The 24,406-nt window shown below is 36.4% G+C and overlaps 2 protein-coding genes across 2 annotated transcripts in view; one reads left to right on the top strand and one right to left on the bottom strand.

Annotated features, from left to right (window-relative positions):
* VPS13B (vacuolar protein sorting 13 homolog B) overlaps positions 1 to 24,406 on the bottom strand; it is a 1,100,792-nt gene that overhangs the window by 760,392 nt on the left and 315,994 nt on the right.
* On the top strand, positions 15,157 to 15,551 carry LOC118850090 (60S ribosomal protein L36). The gene has a single exon (XM_036759286.1). The coding sequence runs from the start codon at positions 15,172 to 15,174 to the stop codon at positions 15,487 to 15,489; it is 318 nt and encodes a 105-aa protein (XP_036615181.1). The 5' UTR covers positions 15,157 to 15,171; the 3' UTR covers positions 15,490 to 15,551.

A 24,406-nucleotide genomic window follows, 5' to 3' on the forward strand; every position in this document is an offset into this window, starting at 1 on the left:
GGAGATAACCTCAGAAGGAAGGCACTAACATTAAAGAGGTCCTGGAAAGTTAAATCCTTTTGACAAGATTAATTCTTTGAGAATGTTCCAAATCACTAACAATAAGATAAATGCAAATTAAGAGAATTTCCCACCCATCAGCTTGTCAAAGAAGATAAAAGCGGGAGAGCAAGTAGGAAAATAAATGCACTAAAGTACTGTCTGTGGACATGTAAATTAAGTACAAACCTTTTGAAAAACAATCTAGAATTCTGTTTGCAAAAGTAACTAAAGTATACATACCTATTAGGCATATATTCTATTGTGTTCAGACAGATGTAAAGATCTTATGTGGTTTTATTTAAATTTCCTTTTTTATTATGAACTTAACAATTTTCATTAGGTATGCCCATTTCAGCACACAAAAACAAAGAAGGCTGTATATGAAATCCTAAACTTGTTAGGTATTTTGTCATTCTACAATGCACATAAATTTAACAATTGCCATGTGCCTCCTTTAGAATTGATCTTTTTTTTCCTGTGTATTTTCTCAGTGATTTATTGATTTTCTTTTCTTTGTCTTTAATTTCTTTCCCTCTCTATCTCTCTCAATTATAGTTATCCCAAACTAGAATGAGCTACCTGAGAGCTGGTATGTTTTCTATCCTTGTGAGTCTTCAAGCAGAGGCTAGAAAATCACATTAATTATAATGAGGATCCCATTCATGTATGAGTTAAATGACTAATGAAGTCCCTTCCAAATTTCAAATTCTGTGATTCTATAGTTGTTGACAGCTTGTGTTTTTTTTTTTTTCATTTGAAACTGTTTATTCATGATTTCTTCATCTCTAATACTAGATTGCTGGACTTAATGGCCTCATCCTTTCCAGCTCAAAATATATAATTCCACGATCTTAGGCCATTTATTTCCTGAAGGAGGGAGAGGCGTCATTGAGGAATGGTGTGACTAAAAACAAAAAAAGGTATCAAGAATTGAACAACTAACTGTCACAGAAATAACTGTATTACCATACTGGCAGTAAATAGGGACTAAGGGGCTAATCCCATCATGATAATGAAGTTCATGAGTACTTAATGCCCATTCCATGATGAATCACAGTTCATATACCTTAACTAAATCCTTAGCACTGCCTTTCAAAGAAGCAACACATTCCAGGATGAAAAGACCAAAGAAATGCAAAAAGAAGAGGACAAACGACTGTGCCCTCATCAAAACCAGACTCATTTCTTTGGAGGAGGGCTTCTAGATCCACACAGTATTTCTAGGAAATTGTACACATTAAGAAACAGACACCCAACTGAAGAAAATAAATAAAGCAGAGATCCTTATATCAAAAAGATAAATTGCTGGACCACGCAAGAGCTGGAGCTAAGACCAAGGAACAGAACCAGAATGTAGAAATGCCCTATCCCTCCCCAGGACTGTGAGTTATATCAAGTAAAGGGAGAGAATATCCATTTGCTATGGAAATAAGTATTTTCTTTTTCAGGGAGTACCACCTAGCAGAGTTCCATAAATCTAGATGATTACGCAGATCCCTATGGAGTTGGGATTAACTAAAGTTGAAAGGTGCATGGCACTCTAGCAACCCAGATAATTTTTCTTTGCCAACAAGGAGCAAAAAAGGTAGGAGATGGGCAATAACCAGAAGATAAGCCTGCCCAATTTAGTATTACAATTCTCAAAGACTGTATAAATCTCTGGAGTATGTGCCCCTCTCCTCAAGAGAAAAGAGCTTGATTTCATTAAAAAGCAAAGCAAACCTCCCTTCTGCTGAGCCACACTTTCCTTGAGGACCCTACACAGCCTTCTCAGAGCAGTGCACAGTGCCTGGCACAAAGTGAGCACTTCATATTTACTTACTAATACTGATTGATGGACTTTAGAATACTCCCCTAAATATAACTGATACTAACATTTATATAGAGCTTTGAGATTTGCAAAGCATTTTACAAATGGTATCTTATTTTGTCCTTACAACAACCCTAAGAGAAAGGTGCTGTTACCATCCTGATTTTGCAGATGAGGAAACTGAGGCTAAGAGAGGTTAAGTAACTTGCCTAGGGTCTGAGGTAGTATTCAAACCCAGGTTTTCCTGACTACAAGCACAGAAGAGCTTGGTGTTCAACAAATCTAAGTTTTCACTACAATGACTGATGTACAGTTCTGAGTGAATAGATGAGTGAGTGAATGAACAAATGAGGATTTAGGAAAACTGATAGTAATAGTAAGACTGATGCAATAACCCTTCGTAGAGTCTAACATCATATGTCTTGTTCAATGAGAAAGCAACCAATATAAAAATTACATAAATATCCAAAATAATGAAAAATAAAAAGTCTCCTCATACACACACACACACACACACACACACACACACACACACACACTTTCATTTCAACATAACCTTTGAAAATTCAATTTGGAGAATTGGTAAATAAAGACATGCCAACTGCTGACACTTAATTAAACAAACATTTATTAAGCACCTGCCATATGCAAGGCACTATGCTAGAGCCGGGGATTCAAAGGGGAAAAAAAGCCAAGTAAAGTGGTTATATTCTCCTGAGAGGTTACAAAGTAAACAAAACGAAAGGAAAATTGAATAGAACGGGAATCCTAACAACACAGTTATCTGGGAAGGCTTCCTGGAGAAGTTGGTAACTGTGCTGAAACTTGAAGGATAACTAGGATTCTGGGCTGTATGGATGAGGAGAGAATACATTCTAGGCCTGAAGAACAGCTTGTGTAAAGAGAGAAGAAACAGAAGCATCAAGGTCAGTAAACAGCTGCTGACTGTCCAGTTTGGCTCAAATGTAGAATTTGTGAAGGAAAGCAGGTTGGAAAAATAAAGGGGAGGCCAGATTGTGGAGAACCTTAAATGCCAGAATAGAGTTTGAAAGTTTTAGTCAGGGGAATAGTATGATCAGATCAGTGCCTCAGGAAGATTACTTTGGCAGCTGTGTGAGGAATGAAGTTGAGAAGGAAGAAACTAGAAACAATTTAGATGCTTAATTAGAAGGCAGAGAAGTAATAACTAAGGTAAGGTGCTATCTGAAAAAAGGCCAGATGTTATGGAAATAGAATTGATGAGATTTAGCAACTGATTAGTATTGAAGGTGAGGGAAAAAGAAGAGTCAAATATGGCTGCCTCTGAGGTTACAAACTAGGATGACTGAAAGGATAGTGGTATGTGCATATGAAATACTGAATTCTTTTTTTTTTTAATCATAATCTTTCCCTTGATTTCCTTTGATTTACAAACACACATAAAATGAGTTTAACTTTCCTCCACAACAGGGGGATGCATGTTAGCCTAGTGAAAGAAGAAAACCAGTTGATCATCCTGTATATGTGATCTATATATTTTTAATTTATTTATAGTTTTAACCATTCACTTTTATAAGATTTTGAGTTCCAAATTCCCCCCTTCCGGAGGGCAAGCAATCTGATATAGGCTATGCATGTACAATCATATTAAACATATTTCTGCACTAGTCCTGTTGTGAAAGAAGAATCAGAACAAAAGAGGAAAACCATGATGAAAAAAAACCAAAAAAAAAAAAAAAAAGAGAGAGAGAGAGAGAAAATAGTGTTTTAATTTGCATTCAGACTCCATAGTTCTTTCTCTGGATGTAAATAGCATGTTCCATCATGAGTCTTTTGGAATTGTCTTAGATCATTGCATTGCTGAGAAGAGCTAAGTCTATAAAAGTTGGTCATCTCATAATGTTGCTATTATTGTGTACAATGTTCTCCTGGTTTTGCTCTCCTTACTCAGCATCAGTTCATGTAAGTCTATCCAGGTTAGAAATAGTGAATTCTGAAAGAAAGCCTGGGGGAAAGATGGGGATGTTTAGAGAGAGAAAGTAAGGAGTTCGATCTTAGACATGCAGAGTTTGTGAGAGAGACCCTGAGAAAAAAAGAAAGCAAGTGACAATATAAAGCTGAAGCTCAGGAAAGAGTGTAGGTCTAGACATAAAGCTTTAAAAGCTTTGATCATCTACATGGAGATGATACTTGACTCCACTGTAACTAAGCAAGTATCCAAAAAAGCAAGTATACAGAGAGAAGGCCCAGGCCTGCGTTCCAAATAATATCCACTCTTAGGGCAAAGAAGATGTATGATGATCCAGGAAAGGACACTGGAAAGGACCTGCCTAAAGGAGGGGAATCATGATATTGCAGTGTTGTGGAAGCTAAGGGAAGAGAGAGTAGTGAAGAGGATGGCATAGTCACCAGCATCAAAACCTACCAAGAAGTCAAGCGGGATAAGGACTTTCTAAGAAAAGGTTATTAGATTTTGAAGTTAAGAGACTATTAGTAACCTTTACATAATTTTCAGTTAGGCTGTGGGATTGAAAACCAGAATGCAAATGATTAAGAAGTAAGTGGAAGACAAGATAAGGAAGTAGAGACAGTGAGTACAGAAGATTCTTTTCTTTAAAATTTTGTTTATTTATTTTTAGTTTACAACATTCAGTTCTACAAGCTTTTGAGTTCCAAATTTTCTCCCCCTCCTTCCTCTCCTTCTAGAAGATTGTTGAAGTAAAAGGGAATTCTTGTACAATGAAAGGAAAGAGACAACTGATTAAGCTTTAAGGAAATGGCAAGGTTAAAGGAGAGTTTTTTTTTTAAGGGTGAAATAATTCTTGGTAAATAAGAGGAAAATAAGAGGTAAAGAACAAAACTGAGGTTCTATAACAAATGGCCTAAGTTTAAATTCTGAGCTCTAAAACCAAAATTTTTGCAGGGTCTTCATTTTACCTTTTGTTAATAATAAAATATTGATTTGCAGAAAATCAAATCTCCTCTTTTATTTCCTTTGCCAAAAATACCATGGCTGTTTTCCAGTGGATATTAAAAAAAAAGCTGGCTTATAAATTTCAAAACGAAAAAAAAGGAATATAATTCTTCTTCCTAATGCAAAGAAAATCTTTATTTCCTTTACTTATAGCCACTACAAAAGTTACCTAGTACTTTAAAACTAAAAATATAAGTTAGTGTTCAATAGGATACATGTTTCTTCTTTAGCATATTCCCTATGACTCTGTTCCTATGTTTGGAGTCAGAAAAAAAAAATAGCACTCTAGTGATGTTCTTAGCAGTGAGCAAGAAAAGACCTGAATATAGAAAAAGGATAGCACTAGAGAAATCAGGATACGTTTCAGTGTCCTGGCTAAGACCCAACAACGAAAAAGTGTTTTATGGATTCAATGTTTTATTGTTCTATGGCAGAAGTGAAAGCACATCTAGACTGCTTGTTGTGTTGCTAATTAATTATGTTTCAAGGATACAAGAATGACCTAAAACCAAAGATTCTAGAGAAAGGTGTCTAAAGCAGCTGGTACCTTGATCTTCTCAGTGTAGAAAAGAAGGGAAAGAGATCTGAGCTACAGAAATTCAGTTCACCACTTAACTGGTCAAGTCATCCCATATCCTTTCACAGAGATACTTTTATTTAAATTCAAAATTACAAAACTAAAAACAAAAGCAAAACCAAAAAAAAACCCACTATGTTACTAAAAATCATCATCTAAAGCTTTATAATCATATAAACTAGGAAAAAAAATTCTTACTATATCTTACAAGGTAAACTTATTTTAATAATTACCATTCAGAAATACAATAGTCACATTTTAAGAGTTAAATGTTACTGTGTATCAAGTAAACATTTAGAGACTTTCAGTAAAACATGATAACTGCAAGGTAGATAAATGCTTTTATTTAAAAGAATAATTTTTTTTAAATACCGGTGTATTTTTAACTTGCAGAGATCAAAAAGTGAGGAGTGAACTTTGTATTCCATTCTATCTTAATTAGATTCAGAATGACACTTTCTATCAGTTATTTGCATTAAGCCCATTACAACCTCCCCTATGGCTCAGTAAGTGCTTTTATTCTTTTACTAATATTTGTTTAATTAAGTTAATTAATTACAGCTTAACCAAAATATCTTTAAAAGACCTCACACAGCTTTCAAAGCGAAGTCTGAAATCTAACCCTCCCACCCTTCTCTTTAAACTGGTACTGAGGATGAAGTCAATAAACTGTCAATTAATTACATACTTGCTTTGAAGGTTTTTCCGTAATTTACTATCATCCCACTTAATAAATCTCTTAGTAAAACTTCTGAGATTTCTCCTACAGTACTTCTTCCATGGGAAAATTTGGCTTAAGTGTGTTCTGCTGCCAATAAACCAGTAAGGCTGACTGGCTGATAATCCTCCCACACTACACCGTGTAAGCATGTGCACTCAACCAGTGAAAGTTTAATTTGTTCTGCTAATGGCACAGAAAACTACTTCAACATATTCACTATATACATCTGAACTCAGATCTTCTACCTTTGTTGGACTAGGATATTCGTAGGTAATGAAAATATAGCATGACCATACCTAGAACCCTGTTCAAAGAAACAAAAAACTAAACTCATTGCCTTCCCGTGGGTCAGGCCTCCTTATTGGCTATAGAAGCTATCCTGCCATCCCTTCAGGAAATACGCCTTTAAATTAAACGACAACATACTATGGTCCCCCTGGGGTCAGCCTTCCTGAGCTAGATACTTCCTGGTCTCTCATTTACTCAGACAAAGACTCCCAACCTTTTGCCCTAACACCACTTCATGAATCAACCCTTCTGATCCTTTTCTAAGTTCATATCACAAAACAATCAACACAACATTAACAAAATGGGGGTGGGGGAGGCAGTCAGAGAGAAGGGGGAAAGGGAGGGAGGGGGAAGAGAAAGCAAGAGGGAAGAAGGGGTGGAGAATGAGAAAGTTTGTGTGGGGGGGGGGGAGAGAGAAAGAGAGAGAGAGAGAGGAAGAGGGGGAAGAGGGGGAGAGAGCGAGAGAGCGAGAGAGTGAGAGAGAGAGAGAGAGAGAGAGAGAGAGAGAGAGAATCCAAGAGGTCGGGCCCTTAATATGAAAGGAGACAGGTAGTATGTTCAGTTGCTGGACCACTGTAATTCTTAGAAAACTGTCCTTCATAGCGGGCTGGAATGGTCATAAGAGAAAGGACAGTGTCATATATCTAGAGGCAGAAGAGCTCTTCAAGATCACCTAGTCAAACCCTTCATTTTATAGATGAGGAAATGGAGGGCCTAAGATAGTGACTTATTCACAGTCACATATATCAGAGCCAGGAGTGGAATTCAGGCTCACTGATTCCACATCTAGCATTCTTCCAGCTGTACCATGAAGGTATCCAGAATTCAACACCATAAACATTTATTTAATTCTTCATATATGCATAGACCATATCATCCTCCCCCCCTCACCCCCCAATAAACTGCAACAGCAATTTATTTTTACTAAAATCGAATATAAAATCCACTCTTTAGTTTTTAAAGTCCCTTCATAATCTGGCCCCTTCTTACCTTTCCAGTCTTCTTACACTACTATACTTCCATCCACAAACTCTAAGAAATATCAACTGGCCTATCGGCTATTACTCTCACTCAATATTCCATTTCTTGACTTTATGTTTTTTCACTTGCTGTCCCCAACCCTGAAATGCTCTTCCTCCCAGTCTCCTATTCCTGGCTCCCTTCCAGAGCCAGCTCAAATCTCAACTTCTTCAAGAGACCTTTTCAACCCCTTTCACCTGCATTGTTAGTACCCTTACTCTGAGATACTTTACGCCGGATACACCTTATATATAGTTGTTTGCATGTTGCCTCCACCATTAGAATGTGAATTCTGAAGGCAAGCACTGTTTTGGCCTTTCTTTGTATCCCCAGGGGTGGGGAAACTGCAGCCTTGAATGCTGCACCCAAGGACCTAGAAAGCCACATGTGCCCTCAAGGCTGCAGGTTCCTCACCCCTGGATAGCACATTTCCCCACTATTGTCCCCAAAGATAGTAATTTCTTAAATTCATCTATCTGTTATACTTTTGTCTTTACATACCTGGCACAATGACTGGAATATAGTATGCACTTAATGCTTGATGGTTGATTGTAAAGGAACTTTGATAGGAATAAATAAAAAGTCATGTACCTAAATTAAGAAAAAAATAACCACACAAGTATAGGCTTTGGGATGCTCTGACTCTCACATTCAATTTGAAGGGGAAAGACTTGGAAATTTTCATTGATTACAATTTCAATATGTCAATAATGTGATATGAATCTGTATTTACTATCCAAAATAAAGGAAACAATATACCTTCCATACTCAGATGATACCTATATGTGTACAGTCAGGGAAACTAGATTTTAGGGGGGGACATTTAAAAAATGAGAAGCAGCTTGGATGTATCAGATAGAAATCTGATGTTGGAGTCAAAAACACTCCTTGAAGGAATGAAACAATGAAGGCATCATTGAAGGAATTTCTCCAAGATATATTGGTGGAGGGATAGGTTTGAGTAAAAGATAGTAAGTTCTGTCTTGAACACATAGAGTTCCAGATACATGTGGGACATCCAGGTAGAGATGTCCAGTAGGCAGGTGGAGATAGAGAATTTTACTTCAAAAAAGAGAATAGAATGGCTAGGCCCACAGACTTGGGAAGAGACAAAAAATACTTCAAAGGACAGACATCATGAAACTTAGAGTCTTTCTTGTTTCCTCTCTCCTTGTTACTAAAAAGTAATGAGCCTAATACTTGTATATAACTTGATGAATTTATTTTGCTACTTTATAGTTCTAGCTCATAAAATTTCCTTTCATTGCTATTGATTAATAATATGCACAAACAGTTCTCCCTCACTAGAATTTACACTTTTGGGATAAGGTGGTGGGTAATGAAATTTGTGGTGAAAAGCAAGCTTCTAATCAAATCCTATTTTAATGTTGGAAGAAATAAGGGAAGAAGTGGGTAAAAGAAGGAAGAGATTCTTCCCCTACAGGGCAGATCTGAACCTTCAAAAGAAGTATTACACAAAAACCTTTAAAAAAAGTTTTAAAAAATGGAATAAAATAATTGCTGTTACATTGTTTTCTTCCCTCACTTTCATAAACAAAATTCTAGAAAAAGCTGTCTCCTCTTAGTATGCCCACTTTTTCACATCCCACTCTTCATAATCCTTTGCAATCTTCCTTTTGTCCATTCTATTAAACAACAACAATAAAACTGTTACTGATTATTTCTTTACTACAAAATATAATAACTTCTTAACCGTGGCGCAATGCCTAGTACACACTAAGTGTTTAATAAACACTTGTTGACTGAACTTGACCTTTGGGCATTTTTTGACATAGTCAATGATTCATTTAGTCATTCATTCTGGGCATTTCATGACACTGCTATATCTTAAATATAGTTCTACTAACTTATCCAAATCTTCTCAGGCTCCTTTGCAAGATCACCATTCATGTCCTATACCCAATGCATGTATTATCCTGAGACTCTATCCTAGACCCTCCTCTCTCTACACTTTCTCTCCTACTTTTCTCATCAGGGTGAGATGACTCCAAAATATACCTTTGAGACCTCATTTCTCTCCAGAGCTTCAGTCCCACATCTCTTATTCAACATCTTCACTGGGATGTCCCATAGGTATCTCAACCTCAACGTGTCTAAAACACAATTCATTATTTCCCTCCAAAGCCAGCCCACTTCCTAACTTCCTATATTCTATCAAATATATTATACTTCCAAATACCTAGATCCACAAACCAGGTGACATCTTCTACTTTCCACTCTCACCTGTTCCCTCTAACCAATCAGTTGACAAGTTTTGTACATTCATTATGGTTTTTTGTGTGAATATATACAGAAATATATAAAATATGTATGTGTATCATGTAATTATATACCAAAATATGTATATATGTCTCTATGTACATCTGTAATGTAATTATCTACATGCATTATATAATATGATTATATACATATATGTGGGGCAGCTAGATGGTACAGTGGACAGAATGCTAGGCCTGCAGTCAGGAAGACTTACCTTCCTGGGTTGAAATCTAGCCTCAGACACTTAATAGCTGTGTGACCCTGGACAAGATACTTAACTCTGTTTGGCTCAGTTTCTTCATCTGTAAAATGAACTGAAGAAGGAAATAGCAAAAACCACTCCAGTGGTTGCCAAGAAAACTTTAAAACGGGGTCATAGAGAGTAAGACATGACTAAAATGACTGAACAACAAAAAATGGGGAAAATGATACAGAAAAGAATAAACTATCAAGCAAACAAGTAAGCAAAATGTACATATTGAGAACTATGTAAAACTAATATACTATAATATAAATTCCTATTTTATTTATTACTGAATCCCAGCAATTATAATGTTGCATAACATTTCTTTTATAGAAGACATTAGATAATTTATAAAATCACTTTATAGAATTAATTAGAATTAATCCCACTGAAATCTCCTAGGAAAAAAGTCCCAACTGTCAATAATTAATCCATTTTTTCACTATCATATCGAACATTTATGAACAATGTATCTGCCAAAAGCACTAGATTATCATGTATAAAATGTAACATGGAAAATAGAGACAGGTCAGTGTCCTCTCAGAAGGTGAAAGTTTTTAAATGACAGATTGTATCTACAGGTTTAAATATTTAAGTAAGAGCTAATCACTGAAAAACTGAAATGATATAATTGTCCAAGGCAGTAACAGACATCTAACTAATATGCTTGGACAAAGATACAGAACAATGTAGAAAATATTTATGAATAACATTGTCAAATATTATTTATATTGAATAAGGCTTTTTTGTGAGCTTGGGAATTTAATGAAGCAACTTCTCAGAGTATTTTTCAGTTCAACCAGAAAACTGATTAATTCGATTACTTCATTAATATAATTATGAATGTGATCTTAGGAATAAATGATCCTGACCAGGATGTGCCATCATGAAAAACAGGTTTAAATATCAAGGAGAAAACATCACTAAGATCCTTAAAGCTGTTGTCAAACTCAAATAGAAATAGATAACTACATGCAGCATAATGACTAAGCAAACCACAAACTGACATTATTTGTGTTGTACTGTTTTATTTTGTTTTTTAAAGACATTTCCCAATTACACTTTAATCCTGTTCTGCCACGCTAAGGAACTCCGTGGGTAAATTGTGTTGATGGCTGTCAATGTGACACTTCTGCCTGATAGCAAATCATAAAAAGTCACTAAAAATGAAATAGAAGCCAAAAGTTTTTTTTAAAACTCTATTCATGTAAATAAAAATTATTTTCAACATTCAAGAGATTTAAAACACACAAAAAAATTAAGATTGCTATCATAATTCAGGTTAGTGTACAAAGCATACCCAAGAGATTTCTCTCTTTTTTTTCTAAGAAACTTTTACTGAAACAAATTATAAAAATCACAGAATCTAGGAATCGGAAGGGACCTCAGATGTTATCCAGCTCAACCAACATTCAACCAATTCCCCATCATAGCAAAGCCAGCACGTAGTTATTCAGCCTCTGTCTGGAGACCTCCAAGGGAGAAAGAGAACCCATCATTTTTGAGGTAAGCCATTCCATTTTTGAACAGCTCTAATTGTTAGGAAGTTCTTCCTGCCTCTTAGCAATTTGCAACCATTTAATTTTTGGGGAACAAACTAAAAAAGTTTACTCCCTCTTTCAGGATAGTCCTTCAAACACTTGAAGACTTGAATCATCTCTTCTCCAGGATAAACATGCCCAGTTTCTTCAACTGATCCTCAATTGTCCTGAACTTAAGACTCTTTCATCATCCTGACTACCCTCCTCTGGACACTCTTCTGTTCATCCATGTCCTACTTAAACAGTAATACACCCCAAATTTAATGCAATACTCTAAATAAAACTGGCACTTGATCACTCCATCCCCACCAAGTATTGTCCTATATCTCTTACTCCCTTGGTAGCAAAACTCCCTCCAAAAGACAGTCTACAATAAATATGCACCTTCATTTTCTCTCCTCTCTCTTCTTAACCCCTTGCAATCAGGCTTCTAACCCTGTCATCCCACCAAAACTGCTCTCTCCAAAGTTATTAATGATCTCAGTCGCCATATCCAAAGGCCTTTTCTCAATCCTCAATCTCCATGAATTTTCTGCAGCCTTTGACATTCTTGGTCACCCTCTTCTCATTCACGCTCTCTTCTCTCTATGTTTTGGGGACAGTATCATTTTCTCCTGGTGGTTTTCCTATCTATCTGACTGCTCCTTTGCTGGATCCTCTTGTAGATTATGACTTCTTACCATAGGATTCAGTCCCGGGCCTTCCTCTCTTCTCCCTCTATACTACTTCACTTGGTGATCTCATTAGCTTCTATGGATTAATTATCATCTGTACAAGAGTGGTTTTCCAAATCTATCAATCCTGCCCCAAACTCTTTAAGTATCTTTAAAAATCCCACATCTCTGTCTTTCAGACATAACAAACTGGCTATCCAGTAGACACCTTAAACTCAGTATGTCTAAAAAGGAACTCATCTTTCCCCTTAAACTTTGCCCCCTCCTATCTTCCCCAGTACTGTAGAAGGCATCGCCATCCTCCCAGCTTCTCAGGCTCACAACCTATGAGTCATCCTTGACTCTTCAGTCTTCTGAAACCCCCATATCCAATCTGTTGTCAAGGCCTGATGACTGCTTTTGCAACATCTCTGGATCACTCCCCCTTTTCTCCTCTGATACTGCCACCACTCTAGTGCAGGCCCTCATCACCTCACACTTGGATTATGCTGAACTGGTTTGCTTTTGCCTCCGGGAGAAAAATTAAATGCTGTTTCACATTCAAAGACCTTCATAATTTAGCTTCCTTTCACTTTCTAGTCTTCTTGTACCTTGGGGCAACTAGGGGCAATGGTGGGTTGAATGCAGGGCCTGGCAGCAAAAAGACATCTTCCTGAGTTGAAATCTGGCCTCAAATACTTACTGGCTTTATGACCCAGGGCAAGTCACTTAAGCCTGTTTGCATCAGTTTCCTCATTTGTAAAATAAGCTGGAAAAGGAATGGCAAACCACTCCACTATCTCTGCCAAGAAAAGCCAAAAAGCGGTCATGAAGAGTTGACCATGACTGAAAAATCTCACTCCTTCAAACCATACTCTTTGATCCAGTGACACTGGCCTCCTGGCTGTTACACAAACAAAACACTCCACCTCTGTTCTCTCAAGGGCACTCGGGTTAAAGGGGAGTGCAAACCAAGGCAGGAAGCATCTCAGCAAGCATGCAGCAAGTCCCACCTCAGCAAATCAGCAATCGATCTGGAGCCCCAGTGCAGGAGAGCAGGCAAACACCAATACTAGGAACCCCCAAGTGCCTCTGCACAGCCAGGGGAACAGGCAGACTCTAGTTCTGAGAACCTCAGCATCTTCAGCATAGCCCTGGGAAAACAAGCAACCTCCAGAGGCCAGACCTCCATGTGCTTCAGTATGGCCCCTAACAAACAGGCAACTTCCAGGGGCCACACTTCCCCTTGCTTCAGTATAGCTCTAGGGAAAAGCAGAAACACCCACGCTGGCCTCAGCACATGCCACACACCACCTCTAGGATGCTGGTAAGCTGCCAGACTCCTACAAGCTCCCCAATCCCTCAGCATAGGACCATACATAAGGGTACCCTGTGGGCCTCAGGGCAACATCAGTTTAGCACCACCAGGTAAACAGCCAGTGCCTGCAGCCACTGGCACAAGAAGCCTTACACCCCTGTAGCAGAGCTCAGATTTAAAAGGGAAAAGGCCAAAAAAGATGGCCAAAAAAAAAAAAAAAAAAAAAAAGAAAACAAAAAAGAACCTGACCATAGAAAGTTATTATGGTGACAGGAAATATCAAGACACAAACTCAGAAGAAAACAACAACTGTCAAAACAACTATGGGCAAAATCCAAAAGAAAAATGGGAAGTGGTCTCAAGCCCAGAAAGAGCTCATGGAAGAACTCAAAAGGGGCTTAAAAATAATATGAGAGGGGTAGTTAGGTGACACAGTAAGTAGAGCACTGGCCATGGAGTCAGGAGTACCTGAGTTCAAATCCAGCCTCAGACACTTGACACACTTATTAGCTGTGGGACCCTGGGCAAGTCACTGAATCCCAACTGCCTTCCCCCCTGCAAAAAACAGAAAAACAAAACAAAACAAAAATAATATGAGAGGCAAAAGAAAAATTGGGAAAAGAAATAAGAATGATACAAGAGAATTATGAAAAAAGAGTCAACAGCTTGGAAAAAGAAAATAACTATTTAAAAAGTAGAACTGGCCAAATGGAAAAGGAGATACAAAAATCTACTGAAGAAAACAACTCCTTAAAGACTACAATTGGCCATATGGAAAAGAAAGTACAAAAGTCAATTGAGGAAAACAACTCCTTAAAAGTATGAATTGGGAAAGTGGAAGCTAATGAATCTATGAGACATCAAGAATCAATCAAACGAATTTGAAAGAATGAAAAAATGGAATAAAATGTATGATACCTCATGGGAAAAATAATTGACCTGGAAAACAGATTTAGGAGAAACAATATCAGAATCATTGGACTACCTGAAAGTCATAACCAAAAGGAAGACCTGGACAGCATCTTTCAAGAAAGTACCAAGGAAAACTTCCCTGACGTCCTGGAAACCAGAGGGCAAAACAGGAATTGAAAGAATCCATTCATCGCCTCAGGAAAGAGATCCCAAAATAAAAATTCCAAGGAACATTATAGCCAAATTTCAGAACTATAAGGTCAAGGAAAAAAATATGGCAAGTGGACAAAAAGAAACAACTCAAATATCAGGAGCCATAATCAGGAGTACATAGGACTTGTCAGCTGCAACATTAAAAGATCAGAATACATCTTGGAACGTATTCCATACGGCAAAGGAGTTAGGACCACAACCAAAAATCACTTACCTGGTGAAATTAAGCATTAATACATCTAGGGAAAAAATGGTCATTTAATGTAGAAGGATTTCAAATTTTCATAAGGAGACGACCAGAATTAAACCAAAAATCTGATCTCCAATAACAGGACCCAAGAGAATCATAAACAGGCAAAAAGGGAAAAGAAAACATAAGGGATTCAATACAGCTAAACTGTTTACATCCTGACATAGGAAGATGATACTTATAATTCTTAAAAATCTTATCACTAACACTACAGCTAGGAGGAATATACATAGACAGAGGGTATGGATATAAGGTGAATTTAAGTGAATGACATAAAAAAATTAAGGGATGGTTCAACGCTCTCTCCTTCCTTCTGCTGTGGCTGCCGTTGGGGCTACGCGCCGCAGCCATGGCCATCCGATACCCCATGGCCGTGGGCCTCAACAAGGGCCACAAAGTTACCAAAAACGTTTCGAAGCCGCGACACTGCCGCCGCCGTGGGCGCTTGACCAAACACACCAAGTTTGTGAGAGATATGATCCGGGAAGTGTGTGGATTTGCCCCTTATGAGAGGCGTGCCATGGAATTGTTAAAGGTCTCTAAGGATAAGAGAGCCCTTAAGTTCATCAAAAAAAGGGTGGGAACTCACATCCGGGCCAAGAGGAAGAGAGAGGAGCTCAGCAACGTCCTAGCTGCCATGAGGAAGGCTGCTGCGAAGAAGGACTAAACTGGACCCTGCCAATCTTTCCCACTTACCCAATAAAGATTTGACAAATAAAAAAAAAAAAATTAAGGGATGAGAAAGCTGAATACACTGGGTACAGAAGAAAAGGAGAGGTAGTGAAAGAGGTATGAAAGGCCTATTACACTGGAGGAAAAGATGGGAGGGTGGGTGAAGCGCATTGCTTGAACCTCACTCTCATCAGTATTGTCTCAAAGATGGAATAATATACAAAATCAGTTGAATATAGAAATTTATCTTACCTGAGAGGGAAGTAGGAGGGGAGGAGATTAAGGAAGGGGTTTTATATTGATATTGCTTAATTGTCTATGGTACCTTTTAGCAAGATGTAATTTCCTTCCTTATCTCTTTTAATTAGGTCTATTTTTGCTTTTGCTTTTTCTGAGATCAGGATTGCTACCTCTACTTTTTTTATTTTAGCTAAAGCATAATAGATTCTGCCCCTTACTTTTACTCTGTGTGTGTCTCTCTGTAAGTGTGCTTCTTATAAATAACATATTGTAGGATTCTAGTTTTTATCCACCATGCTATCCATTTCCATTTTCTGGGAGAGTTAATTCAATTTGCATTCACAGTTATGATTACTACCTGTGTATTTTTCTACATTCTATTCTTCCTCCTGTCTGTCCTCTCTCTCCTTTCACCCTTTCCCTTCACAGTGTTTTGCTTCTGTCTGTCACCTCTCCTGATCTGTCCTCCTTTCTGGAAATCTCCACCCCACCCCTTCCTTAATCTCCTCCCCTCCTACTTCCCTCTCAGGTAAGAGAGATGGTATAGCATCCAAATTCTTAAAGAAGTTAAATAAGTTACAGGAACAAATAGAGAGCCAAACTATACTAGTAGGGGACCTGGACTGTTTACTCTCAGAAATAGATAATTCCAGTCAAAATGTAAACAAGAAAGAAACTAAGGAGGTAAATAGAATATCATAAAACTTAGATATGACGGACCTTACGAGAAAATTGAACGGGAACAGAAAGGAATATACATTTTTCTCAGCACATGGCACCTAGACAAAAATTGACCATATAATAGGGCAGAAAAATCTCAAAATCAAATGCAGAAAGGCAGAAATACTAAATGTTTTCATTTTAGATCATAATGCAATAAAAACTACATTCAACAGAGGGCAGTGGTATAATGGTAATGTAAATGAGCTCTTTCCCCTCCATTAATAGGGCCATGTGACCTGCTTAAGTCACATGGAAGCCAAAGTTACATGAGTTTGAGTCATAAGAAGGCTGTGGTAGGAGGAGCTTGCTGCAGGGGTGGAGCAGGAAAGGTGGAACAGAGCTGAGAGGAAGTTGGTCAGAGTAGGCAGAGCTTGAAGAGAGAGAGGAAGCAAGCAGCTAGCTATGGGTGAGAGCCAGGGAATGATTTTGCTTGAGGGTGTTCATTTGTGGGAGGGACCTAACAGAGGGAAGGCTTGGGGATGGCAGTGCCCCCTGCATTTCTAATGTTTGGGGATTTCTTTGTTGCTCTGATGGATTTGGCTTTCTGGTGTTGGAATTTGGCTTTCTGGTGTTTGAATAAATGTTTTGGTTCTGTCTTCCATGTGGAGAGTCTGTTATATTTTGTGATTCAGAACTACACTGGCATATTCATAGCCGTGTAGGTGCTGTGAATATTGCAAATTACCAAAATTAACAGGTCAGAAAATAGAATGCCTAAATAACCCCATCTTAGACCAAGAAACTAAACAAGCCATTAATGAACTCCCTAGGAAAAATTCCCCAGAGCCAAATGAGTTAGCATGTGAACTGTACCAAACATTCAAAAAACGACTAATTCCAATACAATATAAAGGATTTGGAAAAGCAGGCAAAGAAGGAGTCCTACCAAACTCCTTCTATGACACAAATATGGTGCTGATACCTAAGCCAGGAAGACCTAAAACAAAGAAAGAAAATTATAACTAATTTCACTAATGAATATCAATGCAAAAATTTTGAACAAAATGCTAGCAAGGCAATGGCAGCAATCTATCACAAGGATTATACACTATGACCAGGTGGGATTTCTACCAGGAATGCAGAGTTGTTCAATATGAAGAAAACTATCAATTTAATTGACCATATCAATAACAAAACCAACAGAAATTAAATGATTATCTCAAAAGCTGATGAAAAAGCTTTTGACAAAATACAGCATCCAATTCCTACTAAAAACAATAGAGAGCACAGAAACAAAGTGAATGTACCTTAAAATGATAAACAGTATCTTATCTAAAACTATCAGCAAGCATTATATGTAATGGGGAAAGGCTAGAAGCATTCCCAGTAAGATCAGAGGTGATGCCCATTATCATCACTATTATTCAACATTGTACTAGAAATGTTAGCTATAGCAATAAGAGAAGAAAAAGAAATATTAAAATTAGAATAGGAAATGAGGAAACAAAACTATCACTCTTTGCAAATGACATGATGGTATACTTAGAGAACCCTAGAGAATCATCTAAAAAACTACTTGAAATAATCAACTTGAAATAACTTTAACAAAGTTGCAGGATATAAGATAAACCCATATAAATCATCAGCATTTCTTTATATGACCAACAAAGCCAAGCAGCAAGATATAGAAAGGAAAATTCCATTTAAAATAACTGTAAACAACATAAAATACTTGGGAATCTACCTGCCAAGACAAACCCAAGAAATATATGAACACAATTACAAAACACTTCTCACACAAATAAAATCAGATCTAATAACTGGAAAAATATCAGTTGCTCATGGGCAGGCAGAGCCAATAAAATAAAAATAACAATTCTGGCTAAACTAATTTATTTATACAGCACCATACCAATCAAACTACCAGAAACTTATTTGATAGAGCTAGAAAAAGTAACAACAAAATTCATATGGAAGAACAAAAGGTCAAGATTATCAAGGGAACTAATAAAAAAATAAAAAGGAAGGTGGCCTAGTAATACCAGATCTCAAACTATATCATAAAGCTGTAATCATCAAAACTATCTGGTTCTGGCTAAGAAATAGAGTGGTGACTGAGTGGATTTTTAGGTACATAAGACATAATACTCAATGACCATAGTAACTTAGTGTTTGATAAACCCAAAGATTGCAGCTTTTGGGATAAGAACTCATTATTTGACAAAAGCTGCTGGGAAAACTGGAAAACAAGAGGACACAAACGAGGTATAGACCAACATCTCATGTCGTATATGAAGATAAGGTCAAAATTGCATGATTTAGATATAAAAGGTGACACCATAAGGAAATGAGAAGAGCAAAGAAGAGTCTACCTGTCAGATATATGGGGAAGGGAAGAATTTAAAAAAGAGAGAGAGAGGATTATGAAATGTAAAATTGATCATTTTGATTGTATTAAATTAAAAAAAGCTTTTGGACAAACAAAACCAATGCAACCAAGATTAGAAGGAAAGCGGAAAGATGGGACACAATCTTTACAGCAAGCGAATCAAATTTACAAGAATACAAGCAATTCCCCAATTGATAAGTCGTCAAAGGTTATGAACAGGCAGTTTTCAAAGAAATCAAAGCTATCTATAGGCATATGAAGAAGTGCTCCAATCACTTTTGATTAGAGAAATGCAAATTAAAACAATTCTAAGGTACCACCTCATACCTATCAGATTGGCTAATATGACCAAAAAAAAAAAGGAAAATGGTAAATGTTGGGGAGAATATAGGCAAATTGGGACACTAATGCACTGATGTTGAGGTTGTGAACTGATCCAATCATACTGGAGAGCAATTTGGAACTATACCTACAGGGCTGTAAAGCTGTGCATATCCTTGGATCCAGCAATACCACTACTAGGTCTGTATCCCAAAGAGATCATTAAAAAGGGAAAAGGACTTATGTTCATACCAGCCCTTTTCATGGTAGAAAAATATTGGCAATTGAGGGGATACCCATCAATTGTGAAATGGCTGGACAAGCTGTGGTATATGAATATAATGGAATACTATTGTGCGATAAGAAATCATTAACAGGCAGATTTCGGGAAAAACCTAGAAAGACTCGTACAAACTGATGTGAAGCGAAATGAGCAGAACTAGGAAAATGGTATCAGCAACACTGTGTGACGATCAACTATGAATAACGCAGCTCTTCTCAGCAACACAATAATCTGAGACAAATACAAAGGACTCATGAAGGAAAATGCTATCTACATCCAGTTAAAGAACTGATGCACTCTGAATGCAGATCAAAGTATACTTTTTTCCCTTATTTTATTCTTCATGGTTTTTTTTTCTTTCTGATCTGTTTCTTCTTTCACAATTGTGACTAATATGGAAATATATTTTATATGATAGCACATGTATAACCTATATAAAATTGCCTACCATTTTAGGAAGAAGGGAGGGAAGAGAGGGAGAAAAAATTTGGAATGCAAAATCTTGTAAAAAATGACTGTTAAAAATTGTCTTGACATGTAATTGGGAAAAAATAAAATACTATTATAATGTTTTTTAATTTAAAAAATAAAAATAATATATTCTTTATGAAAAACTTTATGAAAATCTAGAAAAACACATCTACAATATGCTCCTCATTAGTAATCCTGTCAAAAGACTTTTCCATTATACAAAGTTTGATATTATAGATACTAAAAATAAGATCTGAAAATTACACCTGATAATAATAACTATGACACTTCTTCAAAATACAAATCATGCTTGACTACTATCCTAGACTAACTAGTTGTTTAGTTATTTGCCAGGCTAATGGACAAATGGTGCATTAGTCTATATTCAAGGAATTCTGTCTTAAACTATGTTGGAAGAAATGATATGTTTGTAGCTGTTTTGGATGCAAGGATTTCAGGTTACGTATGAAAACCTACCAGAAAAAAAACCCAAAAGTCCAAATTTAGCTAATAATTAATTAGGCATCAAATCCTGCTGTCAGCATTTTCAATAGTTAAAGCAAAATTTACTTAGAAGGTAACACTAATCACTTGGCTCAGCCTTAACGTCACCTAGAGCACTCATATTGTCCTTGACAAGGAGCTAAGCATCAACCTAGAGACTGCCAAGATGCACTGTCGAAACAATCATTAAAAGCATGAAGAACATATACTTTAGATAAAAATAGGGTTTTAAAAAATATTTACATTTTGGTCAAAGGATATGAACAGGAAGTTTTCAGATGAAGAAACCAAAGCTATCTATAGACATATGAAAAAAAATGCTCTAAATCACTATTGATTAGAGAAATGCAAATCAAAACAACTCTGAGGTACCACATCACACCTATCAGACTGAGTAATATGACAAAACAGGAAAATTATAAATGTTGGAGAAGATGTGGGAAAATTTGAACACTAATGAATTATTGGTCAAGTTCTGAACTGATTCAACTGTTCTGGGAAGCAATTTAGAACTATGCCCAAAGGGCTATAAAACTGTACATACCCTTTGACCCAGCAAAACCACTTCTAGGTTTGTATCCTAAAGAGATCATAAAATGGGAAAAGGAACCACATGTACAAAAATATTTACAGCAGCTCTTTTTGTGGTGACCAAGAATTGGAAACTCAGGGAATGTCCATTAATTGGGGAATGGCTGAACAAGTTGTGATATATAAATGGAATGGAATACTACTGTGCTATAAGAAATGATGAGCAGGCAGACTTTAGAAAAACCTGGAAAGACTTCTATGAACTGATGCTGAGTGAAGTGAGCAGAACAGCAACACTGTGTGATGACTAACTTTGATAGACAGCTCTTCTCAGTAATGCAAACATCTAAGATAACTTCAAAAGAATCACGATGGAAAATACTATTCACATTCAAAGAAAGAATTATGAATGCAGATTGAAGAATTATGAATGAAAGAAAGAATCTGAATGCAGATTGAAGCATACTAATTGCTCTCTCTTTTTTTTTTTCTCTCATGGTTCTTCCCATTGGTTCTAATTCTTCTTTACAACATGACTGATGTGAAAGTATGTTTAATATGAATGTATACATAGAGCTTATATCAAATTGTAAGCCATCTTGGGGAGAGGAGAGAGAAGGAGGAGGAGGAAAATTTTAGAACTCAAAATCTTATGGAAGTGAATGTTGAAAACTAAAAATTAATTAATTAATAAAATTTACATTTTAGAAATGTTTTATAGACTTTTCAAAGTTATAATTTATGCTCACTTACCTTTTCACTTTTTTTTCAAATTCAGTCAGGGTCTCCTATCATCTCAAAAAGCCATCTCTTGAACCATACACTCTTTTTACACACTTCAAAAATTTACCTCTTTCTTGAAGCATTTCCAACTAAATCTTTGCAGACATTTCATTAACCTCTTCATAACTTTACTAGTGGGGCTTCTGTATATATGTGTGTATATGGATATTTATGTATATATATTTACACATATTTATGTAAGTGAATACATACACACACACAAACACACGGAGTATATTCATTACTGAACTACCCACAGATTACACATTTAATCTCAGGTACTATATTCCCCTTCTATAAAATCTCTATTTGCAACTACTCACACACTAAATTGTTAGCTGATAAAGGTGGTGTTGATGATGAATTATAATCTTTAGTACTGACATATTTTCAAAGTGTTAACTATCATTTGTTAACCTACACAAGAGCCCTTGAGAGGGAGGCCATCACTGTGGCTTCCACTTAAAAGATTAGGAAGCAATCATGGAAAGATCAAGTGATTTACCAAGGGGAAACTCAAGTAGAGCATTCACAGCAAGGATTAAATTAAAAGTGCCTGCCTTAGCCATATCTTCAGTCTCAAAAGGACATTTCCCCCATGCATCACAATACTCTCAATTCTGTTTTGAGTTTAATTATATGTATTTTACAGAAAAATCAATGAGAAATCTATTCTGGGTAAGACATTTGGAAGACAGTAAATGGCAAAGTGCATTCATCTGCAATGTTTCAAAAAATAAATTTCAGGGTCTATTTATGAAATAAGACTAGAAGAAATAAACATACTCCCATAAATCCACCATACGTACAAAATGACACATATAGCAGGGGCAGAAAGGTAGAATGTGGCCCTTAAAGCAAAGAGGCATGTTTTATATTTACTTTTTTAATAAGAATAACATACTAATCTTGAATACAGAATGCTTCATACCTGGGATACTCTATTTTATTTCTAAAAATATAGTTTTTCAAACTATACACTCTAAAGGATGTTTGACAGTCTTAAGCAAGGTACTTTTTTTAAAAAAACAACTCAATTTTGACTTTTTACTTTACATATTTTAAAATAAAACCTAAAAGTAGTCTTTGAAGTTAAAAACTTTGAGGTTTAAGAATTTAGGCAATAATCATTAAAGTAATGGTTAAAGTTGGTCAGTAATTAAATTGATCATATCTCCCTGAAGGCCAAAAACCTAGTAGCTGACAACATAGTTCAACATTTTCCAGCTGCTTTAGAATAAAGCCTTTAGACATTTGGATGCATGCATGCATCTTATTTTCCCAGGATTTCAAAGTCCACATGCAGGCTGCTGTTCAGCTATTATAAATGAGTAATTCAAGTAGGGCATGACTGCTTCTTGTATTAACCTGATAAAGATGTTTCACTCCATACGCATCAACAGTTGTGTTAAGTCATCCCTTTCACAGGCTGAGTGAAGCTTACTTATATCATACTTTGTTAACAATTAATCAAATTTTTTAAAAGCATTAACTTTACTACTTATTTTTCCAAGCATAAAAATAAAATTATGATTAATAATTAATTCCAAACAGATGAATTATATTTTAATAACTCAAATATTTAATTTATGCTAAAATTAGTACTGAAGACTGAAAGTAATATCTTTCATATTCTATAGTTATTTCATCCACTGAAAATATTTTGTAACAAATTTTCACATATTTAAATTAATACTACTTTTTCACATTTTAAAATTAAGATGTTTTTCTTAGTGATGAATAAATGTTACAATAGCATGTAATTTTGCGACAGATGTTTCCTCCAGAAGCCTGAGCACACTTTAGATGGATTTCTGGCTTCTCTGATTTACTGTCCTTATCCATATTAGCTCAAAACTTCCTATCTGACCCTACCCCACATATTGTCACCAACTTCCCTTTTAAGCATCCACCTGATGAAGCTTAAAGCATGAACATATCAATTTAAAGAACAAGTTTCCATAAGCAGAATACAAGTTCTTCAGGGCAGGGATGGTTTTTATTTTTGTCCTTATTTCTCTAGCAACTAGAGAAGCAACATGGTGTAGCAGATGCTCGATGCTGGAAGACTTCAGTTCAAATTCTGCTCCTATGACCCTGAGCAAGTCACCAAACTTCTCTGTGTTCTACACAATGGACAAGACTATAAATTGTAGGAAAAGTGCTTTGTAGAGGAATTGGTAGAAGGAATACTCAGTAAGCATTTTAAAATATCTGCTGAGTGTTCTCATTTCCAGAAGGTAAGAAAGAGAAAAAAAAGAAAGTGCTTAAATACATTCATAAATTCAACAAGTACTTCTTTAAAAATTATTTTTAAAAGTACTTTTTTATTGTTTGCTTTTATTTTTATATTACTGTGATGCCAATCAGTGATTAAAGACCTTTCCTGCCCATTCAATAGGCCTCACGTGGGGTTAGTTAGGGAAGCTTGATTAGAGGTTTGTTTGTAGGCAATAATACTTACTAAGTATTAAGCCCCAGCTCTAAACCCTTTTGCTGATTGGGAATGAAGCCCTGGGGCCCTAAAAAGAGTACATATACCCAGAAGTTAGCCATGGAAGGTCAGAATTCAACCCAAGGAGGAGATGTAAGAATTCCAAGATGACAGAGCTGCAGAGAATGGAAATCAGTCAGCTGTGGAGACCAGAGAACTGGTAGTGGCAGACAAGCAGACAGTTGGGATTCTGGGTGTTTATGGGGAGGACCCAGCAAGGGGAAAGGTTACAG

Source organism: Trichosurus vulpecula, chromosome 1, assembly GCF_011100635.1.
Source record: "Trichosurus vulpecula isolate mTriVul1 chromosome 1, mTriVul1.pri, whole genome shotgun sequence".
In the NCBI taxonomy this organism is placed as follows: Eukaryota; Metazoa; Chordata; class Mammalia; order Diprotodontia; family Phalangeridae; genus Trichosurus; species Trichosurus vulpecula.

Coding starts and splice junctions, on each gene's coding strand:
- LOC118850090 (XM_036759286.1), top strand. CDS start 15,172: ATGGCCATCCGATACCCCATGGCCGTGGGCCTCAACAAGGGCCACAAA.